The 19954-nt window shown below is 35.3% G+C and overlaps 1 protein-coding gene across 1 annotated transcript in view; it reads left to right on the plus strand.

Annotated features, from left to right (window-relative positions):
• Mad1 (Mitotic arrest-deficient 1) overlaps window positions 1-19954 on the plus strand; it is a 183894-nt gene that overhangs the window by 18922 nt on the left and 145018 nt on the right. Inside the window, exon 2 of the mRNA XM_089086702.1 lies at window positions 9309-9478. Coding sequence (XP_088942828.1) covers window positions 9309-9478 — 170 coding nt within the window. The remainder of the gene's footprint in view (window positions 1-9308; window positions 9479-19954) is intronic.

The following is a 19954-nucleotide window of genomic DNA, read 5'->3' on the forward strand; positions in this document are numbered from 1 at the left end:
GAAGGCGTGGGGGGGGGGGGGGTAGTCGCCCTCGGATCTATTTTGACTATTAAAAAGTGAGCTCGAACTTTCAATTTACAATCAAATGACCCCTTTCTGAAGTATATACGAGCATCCCTTTTATAAGAACCATATATGCCCGAGGGTATAACTTACAACAGTATAACAAAGTGAGCTCGAACTTTCAATTTCCAATCAAATGACCCCTTTCTGAAGTTTATACGAGCATCCCTTTTATAAGAACCATATATGCCCGAGGGTATAACTTACAACAGGGCCGGGGTATGGCTATCTCAAAGTTCTTATCGGATGGGTTTGAGCGAAAAAGGGCTTGGAGGGGGGCTAGGTGAGAATCTGTCCAATCTCTTTTGACTCTTAAAAAGTGAGCTAGAACTTTCAATTTCCAATGAAGTGAACCCTCTTTGAAGTTTATACGAGCATCCCTTCCATAAGAACCATATATGCCCCCAGGGCATAACTTAAAACGCCTGCCCCCGGGGCCCGGGGGGGTTGTGTCGACACCGGAGTTTTTGTTATATGATCTTTGAACTATTTTTAACAAAATAGCTATCTCAAAATTTTTATTGAATGCTGGGAAAAAAGGGCGTGGGAGGGGAAGGGGCTGGTTACCCTCCGATATCTTTTGACGCTTAAAAAGTGAACTAGAACGTTCAATCAAAACCCCTATGTCTTCCCAATGCCAGAACATAATTTGCAATTTACTGAAAAAAAATACAAATGAATGTGCATTGTCAGTTTAATATACATATACTGATATTTAGTAATCAAAATGTTCATATTATTTGATTTATTAAAGTTATAAAAGAAAAAAACATTTATATTTTTTTTAGTAATCTGCAAATTATGTTCTGGCCTTGGGAAGGCATAGGGGTTTTGAGCCCAGCTTATGTTAATTTCTGCTCGTTTTGTGTTTGACTCGGTTATTTATTGTAATTTCTGTTCGTTTTGGGTTTCATTTATTTATTGATACTGATTTGTGGTCGTTTCGTGCTTCATAGATTATTTGATTTTATTTTTGTTCATTTTTGGTTGAATAAAGTTCTTCACTTTTTTCGAAAAACTTATTTTGTGGAAAAAGTTTTTTTTAATTAATTTCTTTTCGTGTTATATTGGCATAGTTTTTTCAGGGAAATCTTTAAATCTTTAAATACTTTAAATCTTTGATAATAATACTTTAAATCTTTTTGTTTTTTTTAAGACTATAGTTTGGCCTATTATTTGTATGCTGTAGAAAAATTTTCAGCAATTTTTAACCAAATACACCCTTTTAAAAATCTGGACACAAATAGTAGTGTTTAATTTAGTTTCATACCTCCTCTAGTTGACCTGAAATGGAAAACTTGATACCATTCACATACAAATCTGTTTACTTTCTTTGGTAGCTTGGATACACTTACGCTATTTTGATTTGCTTAGATTTTAAGAGCAGAAGTAGCCCCGAAAGTTTGAACATAATACCCTCAGTCGTTCTTGGGATACTGCTGAGATGCCTTATTGGGAATTAGCATTAAAACAGTGAATTTTGATTTAATCTTAAGGCAACATTTAGTTTTTAAACATAATGGGCAAATGAGAGGGTGGGTGTAGGAGGGGGATTAGTTTCCCTCCAATCATTTTCGACTGTTCAAAAGGGCATCATCCCTTTCTATTTTGAATCGAATGAGCCCTTTTCGAAGTTCCCACGACAACTCCTTCGATACAAAGTGCCCTGGTCTAAACAACAACAACAACAACAACAAAATAATACATTATACCCACATCGATATTTACTATAAAAATGTCAAGCCTTCCAATCACTTTCGACTATTAAAAAGGGCACTAGGACTTTCGATTTCCAATCGAATGAGCCCTTTTTGAAACGATAATACCTTCTATAAACACCTTATCTGTCCCCAGGGCATAAATTAAAACCCTTACCCTAAGGGCTGTTAGGGTGGTTGTCATCCTCTAAGACCTAATTTCCAGAACTTTAAATACGTTAAACAAAATGGCCATCTCAAAATTTTGATTTGATGTGTTTGGGGAAATGGTGGGCTCGAGAGGGACGTTAGTCGCTCTCCAATCACTTTCAACTATAAAAAAAGGCACTAGCCCTTTCAATTTCCAATCAAATGAGCCCTTTTGAAGTTTCTACGACAACACTTTCAATAAAAACCTTATATGCCCCCAGGCCTTAACTTACAGCCCCTGCCCTGAGGGCTAAGGGTTGTCATTCTCAAAGACCTAATTTCCCGAACTTCATACTACGTTGAACAAAATGGCTATCGGAAAATTTTGATTGGATGTGTTTGGAGGAATGGTGGGCTTGAGAGGTGGGTTGGTTACTCTCTAATCACTTTCGACTATTAAAAAGGGCACTAGCCCTCTCAATTTGCAATTGAATGAGCCCCTTTTGAAGTTTACGACGACTGTATCTATAAAAACCTTATATGCCCCCAGGGCATAACTGACACTCTGTGCCAGGGGGGCTCTGGGGGGTTTGTCACCCTTGAGTGTATGCGTTCTAGAAATGTCCACGATAATGAACTATAGGGCTATCCCTAAACGTTAAGTTCATTATTTTGGGGAAACACTAAGCGTGGGAAGGTGACTAATTACTCCCCACCCAAATCTGAATATCAACATGGGCAGTTTCAATTTCCAGTCAAATGCGCCCTTTTTGAAATTTCTACAACAACTTTCTATATAAACCTTTATGTGCCACCAGGGCATAACTTACAACCCTTGAGCTGAGGGTTCTGAGGGGGGTTATCATCCTAAAAGACCTAATTTCCAGGACTTTCAACTACGTTGAACAAAATTGATATCTCAAAATTTTGATTGGATGTGTTTTGGGAAATGGTGGACGTGGAAGGTGTGTAAGTTGCCTTCCAATCATTTTCGACTATTAAAAAGGGCACTAGCCATTTCAATTTCCAATCGAATGAGCCCTTTTTGAAGTTTCTACGACAACGCTTTCTATAAGAACCTTATATGCCCCCAAGGCATGATTTACAACCCTTGTCCTGAGTGCTTTGGGGGTTTGTCATCCTCAAAGACCTCTTTTCCAGAACTTTAACTACGTTGAATAAAATGGCTGTCACAAAATTTTGATTGGATGTGTTTGGGGAAAAGGTGGGCGTGGGGGGGGGGGCTAGTTGCCCTCCAATCACTTTCTACTATTAAAAAGGGAACTAGCCACTCCAATTTCCAATCGAATGAGCCCTTTTCGTAGTTTCTACGACAACCTTGTTCTTTACTTAGGCAGCGCTATTGCGCTTCCTATGAAAAGGGCACTAGAACTCTTGATTTCCAATCGAGTGAGCCCCCTTTGAAGTTTATCCGATGACCCCTTCCATAAGTAGTGCCTCTGGGGAAAAAAATAATAATAATAAATAAACGATAAAACATTGGAGCTGTATGGCCTTTACTATAGACAACGCTATAGCGTTGCCTCTGATACCATACACATTATCTTTTTATATTTACTGGGTTATTGGTGCTGTTTTTATTCTTAGTTAATATAGTAACTTTGTTCTAAAAGATGGTTTTCAGGCAATCTGTTCAAGTGGTTGTTTATCACTACTTTCACTATAGTTCTAAGCACTCTGGTAGACTAGACTTGTATGATGTTGGATGAATAGCATATAAAGAAACACTTGTGCTTTACCCGTTTGGCAGTATTTGGTAACTATGTTCTATAACTTGGCTGAGTCTTCAAATGCCTTTAGTTCTCAGTTTTATAGAATGCTAGCAAGTGTTTGATTCAGCTGATAGAAGAGCTTTAGTCAAGGTCCAAACAATTCTTAATACACACTTACATAAACATTCTCAATCACATAATGTGTCATAACAATTAAAAGTCATAACGATTCTTAATACACACTTTCTTTGTAAACATGCGTGACATATACTGACAACTCAGCCAATTTAGTAACACTAGGTGTCTTGTCAAACTGAACCGAAAACTTTGGGCTTTCTTTAGTTCTTGCAATAAGCTGCCCTAATTGGTCTAGGCTAAAATTAAATTATATTCAATACAGTATCGTGCGACAAAGGAATTTTTTCGATTATCATTGCCAAATTTACTTCCGTGTTGTAATTGTAGTATTTCTACCGTTTTCTGCACAAATACACATCTGCACAAATACGCATTGTGCAGATGAATATGACTTTAATAAGCCTATAGAATAGAATTTTTTTAGACCTTTAGTCCTCAGTTTTATAGATTACGAGCAAGTTTTTGATTCAGCTGATAGAAGAGCTTTAGTCAAGGTCCTATCCTTGTACTGTATACTGTATAAGTACATTAAAGTAAATAGTGCTATGTACAAGAATAAAATTGCTGCAGTTAAGGTGGGAAATGAGGTTTGTAGCTGGTTTTGTAATAAATTAGGAGTTAAGCGAAGTTTTGTTCAATACCCCGCTTATATGGATAATTTTGTTGGAGTTGGTCCTAAGAAGCTCAGCAAAGGCAATGAGAGAACACATAATCAAATGGGGAAGTGAACCTATCCTAGACTAGATTATGCTGATGATTTAAGCATCCTAGATGAAAATGATAGCAAAACGAATGGACTTCTTTTAGAGGTTTTGCAAGTTCATGGTGACTTTGTTGCTAAGACCAGGAACAAAGAGGTGAGATTTAGTAATGAGAAGATCAATCGACAGACAGCATTACTCACCTAGGTAGTATTATTTGTAAATATGGTGGGTGCAGTGAAAATATTAAAAGCAGAATAGCCAAGGCTCAGGTTTTTTTTTTCATAGTTGAAAAAAAAAATGGAAGAATTGGAAGATAAGTCTATGAACCAAGATTAGTATATTGGATGTCACAATGATGACAGTGGTCAGATATGGTTCTGAACTCCAAAAAAATTGAGTGCTCCAAAAAATGGAAGAGGAGTTCCTAGATGCTTTCCAGAGAGATTGCTAACCGATTGTTTTGGGTACGTAATTAATTGACTGCATGTCAAGTAGTAAGCTGTGTAAAAAAAAATTCCACCCAATCCTGTTTTCTAGGGCTATAATGAGAGGAAGGTTGAAATGGTGAAGACATGTTCTGCAGATTAAGAATGACATATTTCCAAAGATTGTCCTTGTTGGCAAACCATCTAGGGCCAACAAAAAAGCAGGTTCTTTCTGAATGGGGAAATGGGAACTTTTTATGATGGTGTAAAGAGAAATGCTTTGGACAGATTGGGATGGAGGAGGAGTATGCATAGCTGTGTTAGCCCCAGGTGGTTTTGTGCTGCAGTGAGCTGTCAGTAGTAATAGTAGGAACGCATGCGTCGATCAGGGGAGGGTATTTTCAGGGTACTGACTATTGTGTTGAAAAGGAGCATAAAATAGGGAGTTTAAATGTGCCATTTTTTTTGTACATAGCCAAAGACTACACAGAAAAGGGGAGGATAGGAATGAATCTTTAAAACTTATACTGAATCCTGAAAAGAACACGATAGTAGCAATATAAAAATGTCTCAGGTTTTGTCCAAGCATGTCTCCTTCTGGAGAGCTGCTGTTCTTAATATTTACAGGGCTCAGACGATGCCAAATCTTGGAGAAGTAATATGGGTAATTCCGGCAACGGTATCTCAATCTATTTGGCGCTAGACGTAGTAGCTGGGCGATGCTACAGGCCAGGAAGTTGTTAGTCATTCTCTTATGATGTTTTCTTGGGGGTATGTGCTGTGAACCCATCCTTCAAAGGTGATTTTTGGTAGATAGTTGGCTGACATTTACTGAATATGGCCAAGCCAGTGGAGTCGTTGGCTTTTGATTCAGTCCGTGATGGTTTTGGGGCAATGGAGTAGCTTTCAGAGGTCTTCATTTGAGACTTGGTCAACATAGGTGATCCCCGCAATACATCTAAGGCATTTACTTAATATAGAAGAGATGGGGTTCCATGGCTAATTTGTCTACTTTTTCACATAATTTATCTAGGAAAAAATGAATATATCACTTGGTGCCTTTTTTATGCTTTCTCTGAATTTAACCTTAATGGGGGGCTCAAAAGGTAACTGATTACGGTTTTTAGGCTATGATGTAAAGCTGAAAATTAGTAAAAAAAATAATTAGATATAGAAGTTAGCTTATAAATGAACCCTTAAACACCTCTATGATGTTTCAGTGCCCTGCTAACAATAAAGAAAAAAAGCAGAAAAAATAAAATGAAAGGGATCAGTACTACCTATGAAAAATGTCATTTTCCTTTTTTGTTCAAGGTAGGGACCATAACTGTCTTGCTTAGGGTTTTAAACAATGGTGATTCCAATGGTGTACTTTTGTTTCTCTTTGACAATGTTTTTAGGGATATCAGACTCTTTTTAAAGATTCACACAAATTTTTTTTTAAAATAACATTTTACTTTTAAGATTAGTCGAAAATAATAGTTACAATTTCTGATCAGCTACAAATGACAACTGTTTCTCACCAGACATTTTTTAAAATATCTTTTAAAAATTTTGGCTACTGTGTTCTGCTAGCAAAAAAAAAAAAAAAAAAAAAAAAAGCCTGCCAAAGAATTTGCCCTAAAATGATTATTATGAAGAGCATAAAAAAAGGCATGAAGTAATGTATTTAGTTTCTTCCCTGCTAAATTATATGATGAAGTATAAATTTGCCATGCCTTGATTAAAATGCATCTTCTATAAACATATACAGTAAGCTCCTAATCTTGAATATGATGCAGTTTTTGATTGTTGAGACTGGGGTAAATAAGGTTGGTTGGCTACAATCTTAGAAAACTTTTTTTTTTTTAATTTGAAGTCAAACTAAATTTATGCTTAGTTGCTTACATCCTAGCCTATTCAACTACAATTTTTCACCTTCACAATACTTACCTGAGAATGAATAAAGGATAAGTACCAGGGACCAGGCTTTATTGGTGAGAGGGATAGTTTTAAAAACTTTAATCCATCTTTGTTAATAAATTTAATTTCATTTATTTTATTCAGCAAAAATTTACTAAATTTTCTTATTAACTGGATGTTGAGATAGCCAAGAAATATTCATACTTTAGAGCTAGAATTTCATCCTGATTACAAATATAACATTCTTTTGCAACACTTATGATCAAATAAAAAGTGTGGAATGTACAATACGCACTGAATATATAGGCCTATGTTACTGTGAATGTTCGATATTCGTGAATGTCGACATTTACCAGTGAATGTCCAAAATACCTTTTTTACCTTGAATTTAGTCAGTGTTGTCAGTCAACTTTTTCGATTTAGTGCAAGGTTTCATGATGACAGGTTAGGTTAGATTTGCTTAGGTTGGGTTAGCTTAGGTTATTAACCCATTTCTGATATTTATAACCGAATTTATTGTAATCTAACCTAAACTAACATAGTTTAACCTAACTTTAGTTTTTTACCATTATAGCTTGCTAAGACTGAAAAAGCTGACTCACAAATTTGATTGAATCCAAGCAGAGAAAAAGGAATTTCGGACATTCACCAGTGAATCTCGACATCAACCAGATTTCGGACATTCACTGTAACATATACACTGAATATATACACACATACAATATATGTACTAATATGCACTTTTGCATATATTTCTCTTTTCTTTAAATTGATTAAGTGGCTTATTAGAACAATGGTAAATTCATTGCAATGCAATGGTAAATCTGCAATGCAAATTAATGTTATAGATGGATTCAGGATATATTTATGATCCTAAAGCTATGTCCATTTCTTGGCTATCTTGATATTCAATTAATAAAAAAAAATATTTTAATTTTAACTTTTTGCTTATGATTTAGTCAATAACTTCAAAAAATGAGCAGTACCTTTGAAAACCTTTCAATTTTTTTGTTATAGACTAGTCTTTTGGCTGTTATTTTGAGGTCAGTTATCTTGAACTGACTGTTTATCATTTTTAATCCTGTTGCTACCTCTGGGCCGGGTTCTATGAATGATACCTACTTTTTAAAATTAAGTTTTTTTTTTCTGCAACAGTGATCTTAGCGGGACATCTATCTGGGATGTTTTCTTTTAGCAGACTCTATGGGAATGTATTGCAGGCAAATCGGAGACACTTCACACATAATATTGATACTATGGAATCCAGAAGACCAATTTTCCAGAACAAGAGATAATTAAATAGTGTTTTCTCTAATTTTTGAACTTGCTACTTAATCAAATATACTACAAACCAGAAACCAGTGGTTCTATCCCAGCTAAGACAATCAAAATGGCTTGAATTTGAATTTGAGTAGCAGCATTGATAGGAATAATGCAGAAGAGGCAAAAATTCCAAGACAGAGCCTCTTGTGTGTTATCATTTTGTGTTGAAATTTTAATGGTAACATTACTTAAGCATAAGGGTGTACCACAAGCATATTTTCTTTCTTCTTTCTTTCTTTTTCTTCTTCTTCTTTTTTTGTCTTTTTCTTCGTTTTTCCTTCTTCTTCCTTTCTTTTGCTTGCTTTTCTTCTTATTTCTTTTCCTTTTGTAAACCAATGCAGGGCAATTGAAAGAAACTTCACAAGCTCTCAGTTTGCTTCAAAATCAGCCCCAATTTTTTATTTTTGGCCATAGAATTGTCAATGATTTGAACAATTTATGTGACAAGGTGGTATCCTAAGCATCAGCTGAATCTTTCCAAAAAGAGACTTGACAAAGAATTGAAGGTCAAATCTTTAAGATACAAATAGCGAGAAGGCAAATACTACTTGTTGTAATTAAAGAACTTGTACACTCTAGGCAAACGTGACATCTCAGAGAAGGTCCAACTTTTAAAAGGATTTGATATCTTAAAGGATCACCCTGTCTTGTGAATTATAAACTTTTTAGTTCATGTTACTAAACTATTTATAATGTATTGGTCAGTCTTGCCATAACTTGTAGAGTATAGATAAGAGATCTGAATAAGCAACAGAAAACTGAAAGACACCTGCTTTCCCAGGAATCTTAGAACAAGTATTTAACTTCTCTTGTTTTGTGCCAGAGATAGAGATATTCAGTTAAATAAATTTAGATCATTAGAAAGTGTGAATTTAGTTTTTTCAATTAAACAGAGTAGAATTTTCTTTTTAAAGTTTGGGGAACTGCAGTCTCTAAAAGTATTCTATCATACTTGCTAGGAAAACGCTTAAAATCAAACCATTTGAGCCATTTGGCAGCTTTAAGAATTCCCTGTGGTGCTTTTTTCTTTATTAATGTGCAGCTAACTCACCTCAATAAGTTGTGCCTCATAAGCTGTGCAGCTAACTCACCTCAATAAGTTGTGCCTGTTTTCTCAAAAATGTCTTATGTACCCCAACAAATTTAAAATCTCTAAGATGTTTTCTGATTTAGCTGTCAGAGCTGAGCTAGAAAGGAAAGTTGAGCTTGCTGACCTTAAAGCCAATCTGAAGAGACTGGAAAATAAATATGCACAGCTGGAAAGCAAGTACAAAATTGACTCGGAAGCGTGGAAAGAGGCTGAGAGGTCGAATCAAAAAGTAATTCAATTTGAAAAAGAAAAGGTAAGCCCTTTCATATCTCTTTGACTTGTTAATTTGTAGCTTTGAGCTTTGTAGCTTTGTAGCTTTGAGGAAAGTACTGTTTGTTAATATTTAAACCAACTTGAAAACATTAGAATACAAATGTGCACAGTTAGAAAGCTAGCACAAAATTGACTCTGAAATATGGAGAAAGGCTGAGAGGTAAAATCAAAAAGTATTTGATTGAGAAAGAAAAGGTAGGCTCTTTCATATTTTTTCTTTACACCCCACCTTAATTTGCCCACTACCCCAGGTTATTTGTCCCCCCCTCTGTAGATTTCCACAACTAATTCTTTCAGTGAAAACTGGGTTTTTGGTATTTCATTGAAAAGAATGAAAATACAACAAAGTTGCGCCCTCTAAAGTTCGAAATATAAATTTTGCATCCCCCTCCCCACTCCCGATTTTTTTAATGACTTCACCGTATTTTTTATGCTTAAACAGAAAAGTAAATTCAAGATTCTGAATTTTTTTTACTACTGGAAGGGGGCGGGGTAAAGTGTGACCAAGATGAGCAATATATCTTGTATGTAACACTCTTCATAGCATGCAATGGACTGTCTGCAACCAAAGTCACTAATATTTTCACTATCATGCTGTGTATTTTAACATTTTTAAACTAATTGCCTACGTCAAATGTTGATCTTTCAAGACTGAGAAGTCAAAATCAAAAAGTGATTGAAAAAGAATAGATATGCCCTTTCATATTAATTCTTAACTTTTTAATTTGTAGTTTTTATACAATCTTCTTCTACCGCATTACGAAAGGCTTTATCTGTTTCAATTTTTTCTAGCAAGTGCAGGCTTAGTGGAGTGTAATTATTTTGCTTCTCTGCCAGCACTAGTATAAGAAAGAATAGTCTAACCGTGTCCTCTAAACAGTCTGAGTGAGAGTGTAATTCGTGCATCCAGTGTATTTAATGTTAATGGTGCAGCCATTCAAATTACTCAACCTGTCAATATTTAGTGATACCAGTGATCTCAAAGAATACTACTTTCCAAGGAATACAATATACAATAAGGAATACAATATTCCAAGGAATATAGGAATGCAAAAAAAAGGAAAATGCTCATTTCACAATTGGGCAAACATAGCCAAAATAGGGCAAAAATATGACGTTCCCAATCAATGTGCTCTAAAGACGTGAAGCACACATTGAAAACATGTATTTAACCGTGTATTAGTATATTGATAAACAACTGAGTTGATAAACAACTTGGATGGGTCAACATTGGGCGTACAAATGAAATATTTCTCAGTCAAGCTGTTTTAAAGAGCTGTAACATGTGTTCCAGTTCTAGGAGCATCCTGAAGCAGTATGTACTAGGTGCACGAGCAGCACACAAGAGCTGGCTGTCTTAAGAGCCGCAACATGATTTAGGATTTGAATAGAAAATATGTTCTAGAAGCTTAAAGGTTTAAACACTGTGTGTATGTTAACATGCTCATGCTCAGACTTGATTAGAGGAAACGTTATATCGACTCTGCTTTTGAAAGTGGGCAAGGCATACTGCAGTTCCTTTTGACGTCCATCCATTTGTGTGAAATACAACTTTCCCTGCCATTATCACACAATCCCTGAATAGTTTATGACGCTTACCAAAGTGAACAGAAATTAAATTACAATCATAGCAAACAAACACACAACAGGTACTAATATAAATGAATAAATAAACGTTAAAACTAGTAAAACTAAAATTGAATACGCAAATCAAACTTAAAACGAAAAGAAATCACCACGAACAAGAGTTTGGCTACTGGCCCTTTCGCTAATTGTAAAAGTCTAATGCCTGCTGCGTCATTGGCGCTTTACTGAAAACGAATTATATCAAAAATATTTTTTATTTGTACATACAACATCGGATATAAAAATAAAAATTACAGTGAAATAAAATCTTGAACGGATGAGCTTATCAATTACTAATATCGTTATATGTCAAATATTCAGCTTGATTTTATTAGTTCTTTCCAAGACTGTTCAAAGCACATATAGTCAAACGGTGCGTGGTAACGAACTGTAAGTAAGGAGCGACCCGGCTCAATAGTAACCAAAACTCTAAAAAATGGAATTTTGATACCAATAGATACATCAAAAGAATCAGATTTTTATACTAATTTCAAATATATAAGTTTCATCAAGTTTAATTTTGCCCATCTACGAGCCTGAAATATTTGCCTTACTTTTGAAAAAAGGGGGAAACACCCCCTAAAAGGAATAGAACCTGAATGAAAATCACACCATCAGATTCAGTGTATCAGAAAATCTTGATGTCGAGGTTTCAAGCTCCTACCTGCAAAAATGTGGAATTTTGTGTTTTTTTGCCAGAAGAAAGATCACGGATGCATGTTTATTTGTTTGTTTTTTCCCAGGGCGTTTATTTGTTTGTTTATTGCAAGAGGGCTCATTCGAACGGAAATTAAAAGTTCTGGTGCCCTTTTTAAGTGACCGAAAAATTGGAGGGCAACTAAGCCTCCTCCCATGCTTATTTTTTTCCCAAAGTGACCCAATCAAAATTTTGAGACAGCGATTTTGTTTATCATAGTCGGAAATCTAAAAACTATGTCCTTGAGGATGACTTAATCCCCCACAGTCCCCGGGGGAAGGGCTGCAAGATATGAACTTTGCCCATTGTTTACTTAGTATTCTTTACTTAGTATAGTATTCTTTATTGGGAAGTATACTGACGTATTCAGGAGGGATTTTTTCTGGTGGGTGGGGGGTCGGGGGGAGGGGATTACGTGGGAGGATATTAACAGGGAAGATGTTTTCATAGGGGAAGAGATATTTCTATGAAGGGGGCGCCGGATCTCCCAGCATCATTTAAAAAACGATCAGAAATTAAATAAAAAAACAAGTTTTTTAAACTAAAATTAAATAGCAACATTAAAACTTAAAGGAACAGAAATTATTCCGTATATGAGGGGGCTCGCCCCCCAGTCAATACCTTGCTCTTTACGCTAAAGTTTTTTTTAATACTTTCAAAAGAGCTATCTATTCTAATTAAACGGCCTTTCTGTTTCGGGGGTAATTTTTTAAGAACTGGAATAAAATTAAAACTTTATTGTAAAGAGCAAGGTATTGAATAGGGGGCAAATTCCCTCATGTACGTAATTTCTGTTCGTTAATTGTTAATGTTGCTCCTTACTTTCAGTTGAAAAAACTGATTTTTTTTATTTGATTTATTTTTATTTATTTTTTATTTTTATTTAATTTTTATTTTATTTTGTGTATTTTCATTATATTATTAAATTTTATACAGTCTATTTAATATATATGCTATATATCAAATAGAAAATATAGAATGACGCAATATGCAACAAAAAAACTTTAAAAAAGGGATAAAAAATTTGTTTATATACAATTTTGTTACATTTTTTCAAGTCGGACTTTTTGTCGGGGGGGGGGGGGTGTTAAAAACATCTATTTCGGAAAGTTTTTTTTAATTAATTTCTGTTAATAAAGCACAAAAAATAAATATAAAGACGACAAATGGGTCTAAGGCCAGTAAAAGAAAACGAAGAAAAAAACGAATATTTCGCCCGTATCAAACAGTTCGTGGTAACGAACTGTAAGTAAAGAGCGACCCGGCTCAATGGTAGACCGAAACTCTAGAAAACGGGTTTTTGATACCAATAGATACATCAACAGAATCAGATTTCAATGCTGATTTCTAATATATAACTTTCATCAAGTTTAGTGCTACCCATTAAAAGTTACGCGCCTGAGAAAATTTGGCTGATTTTCAAAAAAAGGGGGAAAGACCCCCTAAAAGTTATAGAACCTTAATGAAAATCACACCATCATATTCAGAGTATCAGAGAACCCTACTGTAGAGGTTTTAAGCACCTATCGGCAAAGATGTGAAATTTTGTCTTTATTGCCAGAGGAAAGATCACGGATGCGTGTTTATTTGTTTTTTTTCCTCCAGGGGTCATCATATTGACCCAGTGTTTCTAGAATATCATAAAAGGGCTCATTTGGACAGAAATTAAAAGTTCTAGTGCCCTTATTAAGTGAAAAAAAAAATAGAGGGCAACTAGACCCCTTCCCAAACTAAATTATTTCCCAAAGTCACTTGATAAAATTTTGAGATAGCCATTTTTTTCGGAATGCTTGAAAGTATGGTAACAAGGTCTTTTAATTTGACTGAATTCGCCAAAGTTCTTGAGAGAAGGTCTGAAGTTTATGAGCATCGTACAATGTTAAAATATAGCATTGGTTATTGGGAAGTATACATACGTTTTCAGGAGGTTTTTTTTCTGGTAGTGGGGGGGTGGGTTGGTAGGGGGTTTTATTGGAGGATTTGTCCATGAAGGAAGTTTTCATGGGGAAAGGGAAGCTGCGATGAAGGGGGCGCCGGACTTGCAAGCATTACTTATTGACTATTGGGAAATATACAGACATTTTCAGGAAGAATTTTTTTCTGGAGGGTGGGGCTGTAGGAGGGGGTTACTCGGGCGAATCTTTCCGTGGAGGATGTTTCTTTGGTGTAAGGGACATTTCTATGAAGGGGGCGCCGGATTTCCAAGCATTATTTAAAAAACGATCAGAAATTAAATTTAAAAAAACCAGTTTTTTTCAACTGAAAATAAGAAGCAACATTAGAACCTAAAATGAACGGAATTTATAACGTATATGAGGGGGTTCTCCCCCAAGTCAATACCTCGCTCTTTACGCTACAGTTTTTTTTTTAGTGCTTTAAAAAGAGATATATATTATAATTACACGTTCTTTGTGATTCAGAGGTTTGTGAATTAAAATTTTTTTTAAATTTTAACGTAAAGAGCGTGGTATTGACTAAGGGGAGAACCCCCTCATATACGTAATAACATATACGTAATAAAACAAAAACAATAAAAAAAACAAGCGATACGGCTCAATAGTAATCGAAACTTTTAAAAACGGAATTTTGATGTCAATAAATGTATCAAAAGAATGGGTTTATAATGCTGATTCTAAATATATAAATTTTTATTAAGTTTAGTATTACTCATCAAAGGCTACGAGCCTGAGAAAATTTACCCGATTTTTTAAAGAGGGGGAAACATCCCCTACAAGTGAATGAATTTTAATGAAAATCACACCGTCAGATTCAGCGTATCAGAAAACCCTATTACATAGGTTTCAAGCTCATATCTGCAAAAATCTGTAATTTTGTATTTTTTGCCAGAAGAAAAATATACGAATATAGAAGTTAGTTACGTAAGTTTAATTTGTAAATTACGTCATAACCAAATTTAGAGACATTCATTTAGCAAAAGAAAAGTAAAATTTTTATGCAAATTTTGTTTACTTATTCAATGACGGTGGGCCAAAATAAAAGCTGCATTAGCTTAAAACGATCAGAAATTAAACAAAAAAAACAAGTTTTTTAAACTGAAAGTAAGGAGCGACGTTAAAACTTAAAACGAACAGAAATTATCCCGTATATGAAAGGGGCTGTCCCCTACTCAACGCCACGCTCTTTATGCTAAAGTTTGACTCTGTCTCAGAACTTTATTTTTTGAAACAATAATAAACTTTAGCGTAAAGAGCGAAGGGTGGAGGAGGGGACCGCCCCTTTCAAATACGGAATAATTTCTATTCGTTTTAAGTTTTAATGTCGCTCCTTACTTTCAGTTTAAAAAACTTGTTTTTTTATTTAATCTAACAAGGCGCCTTCAGCGTAGAGAAAAAAAATAAATTAAAACTAAAAAATATACACAAAACTAAAATAGACTAACCTAAAAATATAATATACAATTAACATTTACAATTTGAAGCTACCTTACTGAAACCACCTCACAGAAGTAATTGGATTAAACCTTTTAAAAGAGCAAATGAACAAGGAATAGGTTATTGCGACATAATTTTATGCTAAGCTTTTGATGCTGCTATTCGCTTAGGTTTGTTTTTTGAACTAACCCCTCGGACATTTTGCAATACTTTATTTTTATTTTAAATATGGGTTCATTTTTTAAAATAATATCATAATACGATCAATATTTATATTCCCAGTATCTCTATTAATTGATAAACCCGCAAAAATATGTTTATTGCGTGAAACTTTATCATTGAAAATGGCTGTTGCCTCCCCGAACTGCACAAAATGGTCCGAATTAAATAATATAAATAATATATGTTCTGCTAAAGCTGAAGTGAAACTGTCAGGAGGTTTCGTAAATTTTAGAGCATTATCTATTGAATTCTGGTGCTCAATAAATTGTTCCACAAATTGCTGATGTGTTCGACCGATGTAAAATTTCCCACAAGACCAAGGGATGCTATATACTCCACTTGTCAAACTATTTAGTGTTATATCTTTTCCAGAATTTAGAAAGTTACTCAATGGTCTGATTGATTTAAAACAAGTTGAAATATTCTGCTTCATTAGAGTCCGTTTAATTTTCTCCCAAAGAATTGGTATGTAAGGTAATGAAACGTATCATTCGGAAATTGTAGTGTCCAAAAGTTGAGAACCTTCGTTTTATTACCTTTTTCATGCTTAATCTGCCTTTTCTGTTTTATTTCATTTACAAATTACAGGATACCCGTTGAAAAATAAAATATCCCTCAAATACAATAATTCGCTATCAATATATACTCCAGGAGGGGCTGTCCCCTCCTCGACGCCTCGCTCTTTACGCTAAAGTTAGGCTATTTCTCACAACCCTTTCTTTTAAAATGATAAAAAAAACTTTAGCGTAAAGAGCGAGGCATTGAGGAGGGGACAGCCCCTTTCAAATACGGAATAATTTCTGTTCGTTTTAAGTTTTAATGTTACTCCTTATTATCAGTTAAAAAAACTTGTTTTTTTATTTAATTTTAGAATGTCTTTGAATTAATGGAGGTTTTGATTTTGGCTCACCGTACATGAATAATTAAAAAAAAATTATATATTAATTTTACTTTTATTTGGTTAAATGGCTTTCTACAAAAGTTGTTTAATTTTATTTACGAACGTTTTTATTAGTAATAAATATACGTAACTTATGTAACGTATATTAGGGGGTTCGCCGCCTAGTCAATACCTCGCTCTTTACGCTAAAGTTCGAATTTCGTTCCAATTCTTTAAAAATGACCTTCAAAAAAACTCCTCAGTTTATTTCTGATTCAGCTCCATATAACCTTCGTTCGTCACATAATATCTGCATTCCTCCTACTCCCACTGTGCGGTCAGATTTCAATCCCCTCATCGCATCGCTTGTCATCAGGTTTGGAACTCCCTGCTTTCTTCAGTACAGAAATGCCACTTGTTTGGTACTTTCAAGAAGATTCTTAAGGACTATTTAGTTAAGAATCAAACAGAAGTTTTTTTTTTTTTTTTTTTTTTATGTGGAGTTGATGTCCCCTGAATGTTTAGTTTTGTTATATAGTTTTGTAGATAGGCCTCAGGTATGGTCGCTTTTTAATTTTATATGTTGTTTGACGATTGATTTCCTTTTTATGGTTGTTTGGATATATTGTATTTTTTTTCATTCCCCCTTGTATCCCTGGCCATGGAGCCTTTCGAGGGGGATTAGGAGTGTTGTGATTGGATTCTGTATGTATTGTGGAATAAAAACTCTGAACTAAAAAAAAAAAAACTAATCACAAATGCCTTTAATTATAATTAATAGCTTTTAATAAATTAATACAATATCTTGGGTTTAAATAGTGAATTATTGACTAGGGGGCAAACTCAATCATTAAATAAACAATTTCTTCCTGTTTTGATTTTTCGTGTTGTTACTAACTTTCGGTTAAAAAATTGTTTTTTTTTTGTATTTAATTTCTGATCGTTTTTTTAAATAATGCTGGGAAATCCGGAGCCCCCTTCAAAGCAAATTCCCTGTACCCATGAAAAAGTCCTCCATTAACAGATCATCCCACATAACCCCCGACCCCCCCCCCACTTCCAGAAAAAATCTCCCTTGAAAAAGTCGGTATACTTCCCAATACCAATACTATATGTAAACATTAGGTAAAGTTGATAACTTTCAGCCCTCCCCGGGGACTTTGGGGTATTAAATAATCCTAAAAGACATATTTATTATATTTTCGACCATGCTGAACAAAATGGGTATCTAAAAATTTTGATCGGGTGACTTTGAAAAAAAATGAGCGTGGGAGGGGGCCTAGTTGTCCTCCATTTTTTTGGTCATTCAAAAAGGATATTAGAACTTTTAATTTCTGTTCGAATGAGCCCTCCCACGATATTCTTGGACCACTGGGTCGATACGAACACCCCTGGGGAAAAAACAAATAAACACGCATCCGTGATCTTTCTTTTGGAAAAAATACAGAATTCCACATTGTTGCAGATAGGACCTTCAAACCTCTACAGTGGGGTTCTCTGATACGCTGAATCTGATGATGTGATTTTCATTCAGGTTCTATAGCTTTTAGGGGGGTCTTTTCCCCTTTTTTCGAAAATCAGCCAAATTTTCTCAGGCGCGTAACTTTTGATGAGTAGGGTTAAACTTGATGAAACTTATGTATTTGAAATCAGTATTAAAATCTGATTCTCTTGATGTATCTTTTGGTATCAAAATCCCGTTTTTAGAGCTTCGGTTACTATTGAGCCGGGTCGCTCCTTACTTACGGTTCGTTACCACGATCTGTTTGAAAATATCTAAAAAGGGTAACCTATCTTATTTTTCTAGTTCTAGAGTAAATTTAATATTTTTGTCAAACCTTTTTAAATGGTCAAGAAACAAATTGAAGGAATCCAATCAATGTTCTCAAAATCATAAAATATCGTCCATAAACCTACCCAAGAAACAAGGAGACAGACGAAAACACTGAATAGCGAACATTTAAATTGAATCCAAAAATAAATTAGCCAGGACTGGACTTAAAGGAGCGCCCATTGCTAAGCCGAACACCTTTTGATAAAATTGTACTCTAAAACCGAACTGTCAAGTCATTCAATCATGATTTTCACCTTTCAAAGGTTCGGTTGGCTGATAAATTAAATTGACTTTTATTCGAGAGGCTCCAATATTCCGATACCTTTTGTCATCGTCAGTCATTTCTGAGTTACGCCCTTTTGACAATCCGTATATACATAGCATCTTTTAATTTATTTCGACACTCCTCTCAAAATTCTCAGAAAGGCTCACCTGGATGTATTTCGTCTTCTTGGAAAGTAAAGTTCAAATAAGCATACCTTTTTCAATAAAATATGCTTTATGTAAATAATGAACGAATTGCCTAACTTACAGCCTTTGCCTTGAAGACTGTGGGGAGGTTGACATCCCCTAAGAAATAGTTACTCGACCTTTCAACTATGTTGAACAAAATAGCTCGCTTAAAGTTTTGATAGGATGTGTTTTGGAGAATGATAGCCCCCCCCCCAATCGAATGAGCTCCATCCGATCCAAAGTTTATACGACCACCCGTTCCATAATAACCTTATATGCCTCAGGGCATAACTAACAACCCTTGCCCCTGGGCTCTGGGGAGTTGTATCCACCCTATAGACATCGTCATATGATTTTTGGACTATAAGTAACAAAATGGCTGTCTCAAAATTTCAATTGATTGCGTTTCGGGAAAAGAGGCTGTCAGGGAGGGGGGGCTAGTTGCTCACCACAACTTTTGACTCTTAGAAGAGACCTAGAACTATACATTTCCAATCAAATGAGCCTCTTCTAAAGTTCAAACGACCACCTTTTTCATAAAAACCTTGTATGCCCGTGGGGCATAACTTACAACCCTTACCCCTAGACTCTGGGGGATTCTGTCAACCCCAACAGCCTTGTTATATGATCTTTTGACTAGTTTGACTATTTTTGCCCTCCCATCACTTTGACTCTTAAAAAAGGCACTGGAACTTCCGATTTACAATCCAATGAGTCCCCTCTAAAGTTTATAGATCGAAGAGATAATTTCAAGACCTTTCAACTACGATGAACAAAATAGGTGTCTCAAAATTTTAATCGGATGTGTTAGAGAAATGCTGGCCGTGCGGGGGTGAGGGCTTGTTGCTTTCCACTCACTTTCGAGTGTTCAAAAGGGCACTTGAACTTCTGATTACCAGTCCAATGAGCCCCCTCCAAAGTTTAAAGGGCTAGCGCTAGCCCTTTCAATTTCCAATCGAATGACTCCTTTTCGAAGGTTCTATGACAACCAATGGCCATCTCCAAATTTATATCGGATGCATCCAGGGAAAATAGCCATGGGTTAGGGGGGGGGGGGTTGGTGGCTGCCTTCCTGACTCTTAAAAAGGGCACTAGAACTCCTGATTTCCAATCTAATGAGCCCCTCCGAAGTTTATACGATCACCCTTTTCATAAAAAACCCTATATGCCCTCAGGGCATAACTTACAACCCTTGTGCTGAGGGCTGTGAGATGGGGGTGTCATCCTCAAAAATATATTTTCTAGACCTATTAACTATGCTGAACAAAATTGATATCTCAAAATTTTGATTGGATGTGTTTTGGGAAGTTATGGGCATAGGGGGGGGGGGGGCTTGTTGCCCTTCGATTAAT

The sequence above is a fragment of the Artemia sp. Qi Xiang Cuo genome, chromosome 3 (assembly GCF_049724085.1).
Source record: "Artemia sp. Qi Xiang Cuo chromosome 3, ASM4972408v1, whole genome shotgun sequence".
NCBI lineage: Eukaryota > Metazoa > Arthropoda > Branchiopoda > Anostraca > Artemiidae > Artemia > Artemia sp. Qi Xiang Cuo.